Genomic DNA, 10,647 nt, shown 5'->3' with positions numbered 1-10,647 from the left:
CCACCATGGCAGCAGCTGCCTGGGGCAGTGGCTTTCTCAACGCTGTACTGCACACTGCCAATACATTTTCACTGCCTCTCTGCCAGGGCAATGCCCTGGACCAGTTCTTCTGTGAACTTGCTCAGATCCTCAAGCTCCCCTGCTCATATGCCTACCTAAGGGAAGTAGGTCTTCTTGTTCTCACTGGCTGTTTATCTTCTGGATGTTTTGTTTTCATTGCTCTGTCCTATGTGCAGATCTTCAGGGTCGTGCTGAAGATCCCCTTGCTGCAGGGACGGCACAAAGCCTCTTCCACGTGCCTCCCTCACTTGACTGTTATCTCCCTGTTTCTCTGCACAATCATGTTTGCCCACCTGAAGCCCCCCTCCATCTCCTCCCCATTCCTGGACCTGGTGGTGGCAGTTCTATACGCGGTGGTGCCTCCAGCATTGAACCCCCTCATCTACAGCATGAGGAACCAGGAGCTTAAAGAGGCTCTCAGGAAATTGATGATGACGTGTTTCAAAAACGACAATCTGCTCAACCTCTTCTGCATATGACTTGTAACCTGGTTTATTACAGGACTACCAGTCTTCTGTTGCTTTTGTGGTTCTTTTGTTGTTGTATTCCCTCTGTTTCATTTTGCTTAGGTTAGGATTGTTTGTGTGTTTGTTTGAATTTAAATGTTCTTTCAGTGCTGCTAATGTTGCCCAAAAAAATGTCATTACCATCCCACTCCCATTTCAGTACGTACCTTTCTAGAGTAGCCCAGAGGTTACACTGCAGGAGGAATCTTTGTGAATATAAACAAAATAAAGAACCTTATATAGACTTGCTTGTCTGACATGCTTTTTATGAGACCATTTGTGTCTCTGCAGGGCAGTGCCTGTATGTAGAGTCCAAAGAGGCTCCTCATTCTGCCAGGCTGGGCACCTCTGAGCACCCCATGGCCACAGTTGGGGGATGTGGTCAGTGGCAGGGCCCCCACTAGCTGGCTCTGACACCCAGCCTGACCAGCACGGCCCTGCAAAGTGCCCCGGGCACCACAGCCCCCTGGCTCTGCAGAGCAGCACCACCAGCTGGGGCTGTGGGAAGCATGGCCAGGGGCTGCAGCAGTGGCCGGCGAGGCCAGCACAGACGGGCTCACCTGGGAGAGGCTCCCTGGGAGATGGGGTGGCTTAGGAGAAGAGCAGGGCCTGTCCATGTACAGGGGAGACACGGGACCTGAAATCCCTTGCTGCTGCTGCTACCTGCAGGCACATGGTATGCACAGGAACACGAGTGAGCACAAAAGCCATCAGCTATCCCTAGGGGTGCCATGAAAGCCAGTGGCGCAAAGAGTGTCCCGAGGTCCCTTCATTCTGAGAGAAACAGCCACGGGGCATCTGCCTGAATAGCACAGAATAGGCACCTTCAGACACTGTCTAGTTCAAAGTGCAAGAGCTGAATGCAGCTCTGGGGTTTGCTTCATTGAATCTCTGAGGCCCCTGTGTACCCTGTCCTGCCCTGTCTCTGCTGTCCTGCAGGGCAGGGGCCAGGGTGGTGACACCAAAGGGATGCCTTTGGCTGTGGAACATGGGGCCCGGCAGAGACGAGGACTTGAGGAAGAGGGCAGAGCAAGGCAGCAAAGACAGCACGAGCGGTGGTTTTGGTGCACGGCCATGTTTGTGCCAGGAGCCTGAGTGAGCAGCAGCTGGCAGGAGGCAAGGGGAGGCCAGGAAGCACCTCCCCAGGCTGCTCCTGCCAGCAGAGACAAGGCCGCGGCCGAGGGGAGGGGAGGGGGCTGGAAGGGTGGTGGTGAAGTCCCTGCCTCTGTGCAGCCTGGTTGCCCTGCAGGAGATGTACTGGCCGGCAGGCCTCGTGAGGCCACCCAGCACATCACAGAGCACCCCAAGGCAGCAGGGATGGCACTGGAGAGGCAGGTGGTAGAGCCCAGCCAGGGGCTGGCTGGGAGTCCCCTCTGCTGCAGCCGACAGACGGAGCGTGGCAGGAGGCGGACAGGCAGGGATTGTGGCTGCCACACTCATGGTTGCCTTGCCACAGGCTGCTGCGGAGCTCAGGGCATGGCCACCATTACGCCGCCCCTTGCAAGGCTGGGACAAAGGCTACTCAGCCTCCCTAGCAGTCCCAGGTCTAGGGTCAGCCATGGCACCAGGAAATGGAGGTCTGTGAGATGCCGGCATCCCTGCTGCCAGGTCCAACAGAGCCCTAGCACAGGGCGCCTGTGCCCCTCTGGGCCAGCCCCTCTGCCCAGGCCAGAGCAAGAGGTACTCAGTACTTGAGGCGTGGCCTCACCAGAGCAGAGTACAGGGGGACAATCCTTCACCTGGTCCTTCTGGTTACACTACTGCTGAAAATAGCCATAATGCCATTGACCTTCTTGGCCACCTGGGCACACTGCCGGCTCATGTTCAGGTAACTGTTGACCAACACTCCTAGATCCCTTCCCTCTGCACAGACTGTAGTGCTGCATGGGGTTGTAGCCGAATTGCAGGACCCAGCACTTAGCCATGTTGAACCTCAACCCCTTGTTCCTCTGCCCATCAATCTGACCTGTCCAGGTTGTTCTGCAGGACCTTCCTCTGTTGGATCAACATTGTCCCCTGGCTTGGTGTCATCTGCAAACTTACCAAGGGTGCACTCAATTCCCTTGTTCAAATCATCAATAAAGATATTAAAGAAGATGCTCCCCAACACCAACCTCTGAGGAACACCACTGGTGACTGGTCACCAGCTGGATTTCACTCTGTTCACCACTGCTCTCTGGGCCTGGCCATCCAGCCAGGTTTTAACCCAGAAAAGCGTGTACCTGTCCAAGCCATGGGCCTCCAGCTTCTCCAGGAGAATCCTGTGGGAGACCATGTCAAAGGCCTTGCTGAAGTCTAGGTAGACTAAGTCAATAGCCATCCCCTCATCCACCAGGAGGATCACCCAGTCATAGAAGGAGATGAGGTTGGTCAGGCAGGACTTGACTTTCATGAACCCATGCTGACTGGGCCTGATTCCCATGTTGTTCTGCATATGCTATGATTGCATTCAAGATGACCTGTTCCATCACCTTTAATGGCACCGAGGCTGTAACTCCACAGTTCCTCCTTACACTTCTTATAGATGGGCATCACAATAGCAAGTCTTCAGTCATCCAGGATCTCTCTGGATGACCATGACCACTGATAGATGATGGAAAGTGACCCAGCAATCACATCCGCCAACTCTTTCAGCACCCTAAGTTGCATCCCATCAGGGCCCATAGATTTATAGGTGTCTAGCTTGCCTAAATAACCTCTAACCCAATACTCTTTGAAAGTCTTCCTCCCTCCAGGTTTTCTCTCTTGTTTCCAGGCTTGGTAGTGCATGGGGGTTAGCCTTAGCAGTGAAGACTGAGGCAAAGAAGACATTCAGTAATTCCGCCTTCTCTGTATCCACCGCCACCAAGGCACCTCCCTCATTTAGCAGCAGTACATCCACATTTTTCTGTCTTCCTATTGCTGCTGATGTATTTGAAAAAGCCCTTCTTGTTGTCCTTGATGTCTCTTGCCAAATTTAATTCTAACCATCTTCGTCACCCTCCTCTGGGCACTCTCCAACAGTTCTACATCCTTTTTGTACTGTGGTGCTCAGAACTGCACACAGTACTAAAGGTGAGGCCGCACCAGTGCAGGGTAGAGTGGGGCAAGCACTTCCCTCGACTGAGTAGCGATGCCATGCTTGATGCATCCCAGGTACAGTTGGCCCTCCTGGCTGCCTGGGCACACTGCTGGCTCATATTCAACTTGCTGTCAACCACAACCCCCAGATCCCTCTCTGTGGGGCTGCTCTCCAGCATCTCGTCACCCAGTCTGTACGTATAGCCAGGGTTGCCCTGCCCCAGGTGCAGGACCTGGCACTTGCCTTTGTTAAACTTCATGTGGTTGGTGATTGCTCAGCTCTCCAATCTGTCCAGATCTCTCTGCAAGGCCTTTCCACCCTCAACAGAGTCCACAACTCCTCCAAGTTTGGTGTCGTCAGCAAATTTGCTCAAAACACCTTCTAGTCCTATATCCAAATCATTGATAAAGACATTGAAGAGGACTGGCCCTAAAATGGAGCCTTGGGGGACCCCACTGGTGACCGTCTGCCATTAATGCCATTTATCACAACTCTTTGAGCCCTGCCCATCAGCCAGTTGCTCACCCATCATATGATGTTTTTGTTTAGTTGTATGCTGGACATTTTGTCCAGTAGGATCCTATGGGAAACCATGTCAAAAGCCTTGCTGAAGTCCAAAAAGATCACATCAGCTGTTTTCCCTTGATCGACTAGATGGGTTATCTTATCATAAAAGGAAATCAAATTTGTTAAGCAGGACCTACCCCTCGTGAACCCATGTTGGCTGGGACCAATGACAGCATTGCCCTCCAGGTGCACTTCAATAACATCAAGGATAATCTCCATAAGTTTCACAGAATCACAGAATTTCTAGGTTGGAAGAGACCTCAAGATCATCGAGTCCAACCTCTGACCTAACACTAACAGTCCCCACTAAACCATATTCCCGGATGGACCCGGCACTTGGCCTTGTTGAACTTCATACAGTTGACCTCAGCCCATCGGTGCAGCCTATCCAGATCCTCCTGCAGAGCCTTCCTACCCTCGAGCAGATTGACACACGCACCTAGCTTGCTGTCATCTGCAAATTTACTGAGGGTGCACTCAATGCCCTCATCCAGATCATCGATGAAGATATTAAAGAGGACTGGCCCCAGCACCAAGCCCTGGGGAACGCCACTAGTGACCGGCCTCCAGCTGGACTTGACTCCATTCACCACGACTCTTTGGACTCGGCTATCCAGCCAGTTTCTAACCCAACGAAGCGTACGCCAGTCCAAGCCAAGAGCAGCCAGTTTCTTGAGGAGAATGCTGTGGGAAACGGTGTCAAAAGCCTTGCTGAAGTCAAGGTAGACCACATCCACAGCCTTTCCCTCATCCACCCAGCACGTCACTTTGTCATAAAAGGAGATCAGGTTTGTCAAGCAGGACTTTCCTTTCATAAACCCATGTTGACTGGGCCTGATCGCCTGCTTGCCCTGCAAGTGCTGCGTGATGACTCTCAAGAGAATCTGCTCCATGAGATTCCCTGGCACTGAGGTCAAACTGACAGGCCTGTAGTTTCCCGGGTCTGCCCTCCGGCCCTTCTTGTAGATGGGCATCACATTGGCTAGCTGCCAGTCAACTGGGACCTCCCCCGATAGCTGGGACTGTTGATAAATAATGGTAAGTGGCTTGGCCAGCTCCTCTGCCAGTTTTCTCAGTACCCTTGGGTGGATCCCATCCGGCCACATCGACTTGTGCACATCCAAGTGCCGTACCAGGTCACTAACCAGTTCTTCGTGGATAGTGAGGGCCACATCCTGCTCCCCATCCCCTTCCACCAGCTCAGGGTACTGAGTATCCAGAGAACAACCGGTATTGCCGCTAAAGACTGAGGCAAAGAAGGCATTGAGCACCTCCGCCTTTTCCTCATCTCTTGTAACTAAGTTTCCCCTGGCATCCAGGAAAGGATGGAGATTCTCCTTAGTCCTCCTTTTTGTGTTGATGTATTTAAAAAAACATTTTTTGTTGTCTTTAACGGCAGTAGCCAGATTGAGCTCCAGATGAGCTTTGGCCTTTCTAATTTTGTCCCTGCACAGCCTCTCAATATCCTTATAGTCCTCCCTAGTGGCCTGTCCACTTTTCCAAAGATTATAAACCCTCTTTTTTCTCCTAAGCTCAAGCCACAATTCTCTGTTGAGCCAGGCTGGTCTTCTTCCCCGCCAGCTCGTCTTTGGGCACGTGGGGACAGACCGTTCCTGTGCCATTAAGATTTCCTTCTTGAAGAGCGCCCAGCCTTCCTGGACTCCTCTGCCCTTCAGAACCACCTCCCAAGGGACTCTACCAACCAGTGTCCTCAGCAGCACAAAGTCAGCCCTCCGGAAGTCCAATACAGCGGTTTTACTGGTCCCCTTCCTGGCCTCGCCAAGAATAGAGAACTCCACCATTTCGTGGTCACTCTGCCCAAGACCGCTCCCGACAATCACATCCTCCACCGGTCCTTCTCTGTTTGTGAAGAGAAGGTCTAGCGGGGTGCCACCCCTGGTAGGCTCACTAACCAGCTGTGTCAGGAAGCTATCTTCCATGCCCTCCAGAAACCTCCTAGACTGCTTTCTCTGGGCTGTTTACCAGTTTACCAGGCACTGACGTGAGAATGACAGGCCTGTAGTTGCTAGGGTCTTTTTTTTTTTGGCCTTTTTGAAAATTGGTACAAAAAGGGCAAGAAAGTATCAGGGGCAGTTGAGCATAAGATGACCTGCACACCCGAGTTCCTGATCCCAAACCCTTGAAGTCCCTTTGATTGCTCGCAGATTATGCATTGCCATTTCTTCTCCTTCCAGATGTAGGACGAGCAATCTGTAATAGTCTGAGGGTTGAACCAAGCTGGGAAGTCTCATAGAATCATAGTATCATAGAATATCCCGAGTTGGAAGGGACCCATAAAGATCATCAAGTCCAACTCCTGGCACTGCACAAGTCTACCCAAAAGTTTAGACCATGTAACTTCTTCTCCATAATTTTACCAGGCACTGACGTGAGACTGACAGGCCTGTAATTGCTACGGTCTTCTTTCTTACCCTTCGTGAAAATTGGGACAACATTTGCCAGCTTCCAGTCTACTGGGACCTCTCCAGATTCCCAAGATCATTAAAAAATAATTGAGAGAGGTCCCGTGATGACATCAGCCAGCTCTTTAAGCACCCTGAGATGGATCCCATCTGGACCCATGGACTTGTATGGATCCAGGTGGAGCAACAAATCCTGCACACTTTCAGGGTTGGTTGGGAGTTTGTCATTCCCACCGTCTTGGTCCACCTGCTCAGGGCACCCAGGGTCCTGAAGCCCATCATCAGCATTGAAGACAGAGGTGAAGAAGGCATTAAACGTCTCTGCTTTGCCTATGTCATTGTCTGTGAGGAGACCTTCCCCGTCAAGCAGCGGACCTATGTTTTCTTTGGTTCTCATTTTTCTATTAAAATATCTAAAAAACCCTTATTTATCATCTCTCACAGACATGGCCAACGTCAACTCTAGTTGGGCTTTGGCCCCATGAATTTTCTCCCTACAAACACGAACAGTGTCCCTGTATTCCTTCCTCGTCACCTGACCCTCCTTCCAGCAGCCGTACACTTTCTTTTTCTGTCTAAGCTCCAGTAGAAGATCCCTGGTCAGCCAGGCCAGCTTTCTGCCCTGCCTACCTGCCTTCTGATATTTTGGAATCACCTGATCTTGTGCTTTTAGGAGGCAGTGCTTAAAGACTGACCAGCACTGATGGACACCTATACCTTCAAAAGCACCTTCCCAGGGGACCTTGCTGACTAGTTCCCTGAGCAGCCTCAAGTCTGCTTTCCCCATATCCAGGGCTGAAGTTTTGGTGGCAGTTTTCCTTCTCTCACCATAAATTCTAAACTCAACTACTTCATGGTCACTATGACCGAGACAGCCGCCAATTGCCACGTCTCCCACAAGACCCTCTCTGTTTTCCAGCAACAGATCAAGGAGGGCACCTTTCCTAGTTGGTTCCCTTAGCACCTGAACCAAGAAGTTATCATCTAGGTGCTTTATGAACCTCCTGGACTTACTCGTGTCAGCCGTGTGGTGATCCCAGTTGACGTCTCGCAAGTTGAAGTCCCCCATAAGGACAAGGGGAGTTGATCTCGAGGCATCTCTTAGTTCTGCAAAGAATAATTCATTGGTGTTGTCATCTCCTAATGATGTCTCCTTGTCATCTCCTTGTGATGTCCTTAACCCGGGCCCCAGGAAGGCAGCAGACTTCCCTTAGAGGAGGGTACCTTCTACATATTGGACCCTCTGTTTCGTTGATTGTTGAATCACCCACAACTAAAACTCTCCTTTTCTTCCTCCTGTCTGTGGTCACTATAGAGGGGGTTGGCCTTTCCAACCCTAGCAATATATCTGGTGGAGGGGGATTGTAGCCTTCTCCATCCATCGATTGCCTTTTAGCCTCCAGGGCCTTATATCTGTTGTTCAGGTCTACCTGATAGGGTGATATGGGTGAAGGAGGATTTTACCAGCCACCTCGAGCCTGGACTTGTTTCCTTTCATTCATATCCTTCTGCCTTGTGTCTGCTGAGGGATGGATACTTCATTCCCTTTGAGTTGGGAAATTCCTGGTGCCTGTTCTTGTTCCACAGAGGCCAGAGTTAGGCATCAACAGTCTATCTCCCTCTCTGAATCCTAGATGTTCATAAGTTTTATAACCTCTTTTCATAGCTCAGCTACCATGCAGAGCAGGTCTTCCACCTGCTCATATCTTACGCAATTGCTGTCTCTGCAGCTGTCCAACGGTGGTGTAAAGCTTTGGCACTCCCTGCAGCCTGACACCTGGACAGCTGTGTACTTTTTTGGAAGTTCAGTTTGGGTCCCCACCTCCTTTCTGGAAAGTGTGGAGGTGGCCTTCTGCTGTTTGCCCTGAGCGGTCTGTCACAGGAACTCACTGCAGCACCCTGCCTGCATGAACTGCCACACAGACTGCCACAACATGCCCTGACTGGTACCTAATGTCTTGTTTGCCTGCTCTGTGCACAGCATTTCTGGTTGCTCATGCTCCCTAGGGTCTCCCAATTGGCTCCTGAAGGGCTGTCTTCAAACTACAGAGGGGGGCAGTACTGAAGGGAAACCCCTGCACACCGCAGTTCCCCTGCTCCTATGCAGAAGGTGTCTGCCCTGGAGCCAATCACCTTGGTGAGTGAGAGTCATTATAATTGGGTGAAATGGGTTTAAATACACAGGCACAATGAATAGTGAGGTTTAATGGTAAACAACAATTCTAATAAACTGGGAAAAAAATACCGCAAGACAAGAATAGAAACCAGGCTTGGCCTATCATGAGTAACATTATGAGCAATTTTCAGAAAAATGCAGTAAGCTTATGGCTTATGAAATACACCCAGTCATCAGTTTCCACATTACATCCTTGAGGTCCTGGTTCCTCATGCTGTAGATGAGGGGGTTCACTGCTGGAGGCACCACCGAGTACAGAACTGCCAGCGCCAGGTCCAGGGAAGGAGAAGAGATGGAGGGGGGCTTCAGGTGAGCAAACATGACTGTGCTGACAAACAGTGAGACAATGATCAGGTGAGGGAGGCACGTGGAAAAGGCTTTGTGCCGTCCTTGCAGTGAGGGGAGCCTCAGCACAACTCTGAAGATCTGCACATAGGACAGAGCAATGAAAATAAAACACCCCAACATTAGAAAAGCAGTAAGCACAATCATCCCAGCTTCCCTTATGTAGGAGTCTGAGCAGGAGAGCTTGAGGATCTGGGGGATTTCACAGAAGAGGTCCCGGGCATTGCTTTGGTCAAGAGGTATTGAAAATGTATTGGCAGTGTGCAGCACAGCGTTGAGAAAGCCACTGCCCCAGGCAGCTGCTGCCATGGTGGCACAGGCTCTGCTGCCCAGGAGGGTCCCGTAGTGCAGGGGCTGGCAGATGGCAACGTAGCGATCATAGGCCATGATGGCGAGAAGAGAAAACTCTGCTAGAAGGAAAAAGAGTAGCAGAAAGAGCTGTGCCACACATCCTGCATAGGAAATGGTCCTCATGTTCCAGAGGGCATTGGCCATGGCTTTGGGAACAGAGGTGGAGATGCCACCCAGGTCGAGGAGGGCGAGGTTGAGGAGGAAGAAGTACATGGGGGTGTGAAGGCGGTGGTCGCAGGCTACGGCTGTGATGATGAGGCCGTTGCCCAGGAGGGCAGCCAGGTAGATGCCCAGGAAGAGCCAGAACTGTAAGAGCTGCAGCTCCCGTGTGTCTGCAAATGCCAGCAGGAGGAACTCAGTGATGGAGCTGCTGTTACACATTTCCTACCTTTGGGCAAGGGAGCCTGACAAAAGGAAGAAATGACAGTGCAAAATTTAAGGACTTCTTTTGGACCACTACATATCTCAAGAAACACCCCACAAAGCAAAACACTGCCTCATTCATTTCAGGAGGATCTTTCTGCTGCTCCTTGTCTTATGTCTGGTTGTTGCTCTGAGGGTGCCACAACAAGCAGGGTGCTCTGCTGTGAGCTCTGCGGCAGTCAGCCCTGGTCTGCAGCAACACTTAGAAGGGAACCTGGAGTGATCTGAGAAGTCTGCTGGCCAGGGACATCTCCCAGTTTGCAGGTCATGAGGAGAAGGTCAAATAATTCCTCAAAAAACAACAAAGCTGATGTTGGTACTGTCTGTAGGCTAAGGTGTGTGAGGTGCCTCAGAGCAGCAGCAATGCTCCAGGAGCCTTAGTTTCTTATACAGATACTACAGCTCCATTACCATCCCTCTCACTCACAACACAGGTAGGAAAATGGAAGCAGAGATTGTAGAAGGTGCACTGCCTTCAGGTAGGTCTTGCCTTGCAGTTCTGCTGTGCAGTGCCCTGGGGAGGTGTGGGGCTGTGAGCAGCCTGTCCCTGGCAGCAGGCTCTGGGCAGCAGCAGGACCCTGCCCTGCCATGCCGGGGGAGCTCCTTCCACCCGCAGCTTCTCCCCGCAGCCCCTGGGCAGCTCCCTGGCCAGGCTGAGTGCTGAGCCTGGCAGGCAGCAGAGGCCCTGCCCTGGCACACAGCCCCTGGGGCACAGCAGGGACCCTGCTCTGCACC

General features: G+C 51.6%; 1 protein-coding gene across 1 annotated transcript; it reads right to left on the bottom strand.

Annotated features, from left to right (window-relative positions):
* Positions 1–8,946: 8,946 nt before the first annotated feature.
* Positions 8,947–9,870, bottom strand: LOC311428883 (olfactory receptor 14C36-like; the record flags this gene model as incomplete). The annotated part of the gene is made up of 1 exon (XM_084540115.1): positions 8,947–9,870. One exon carries the CDS (start codon positions 9,868–9,870, stop codon positions 8,947–8,949), a length of 924 nt encoding a protein of 307 aa, XP_084396241.1.
* Positions 9,871–10,647: the final 777 nt, after the last annotated feature.

The sequence above is a fragment of the Aythya ferina genome (assembly GCF_964211825.1).
Source record: "Aythya ferina genome assembly, contig: HAP1_SCAFFOLD_176, whole genome shotgun sequence".
NCBI classification, from domain to species: domain Eukaryota; kingdom Metazoa; phylum Chordata; class Aves; order Anseriformes; family Anatidae; genus Aythya; species Aythya ferina.
The sequence above is the reverse complement of the archived record's forward strand: the minus strand, read 5'-3'. Positions and strand labels throughout refer to the sequence as shown.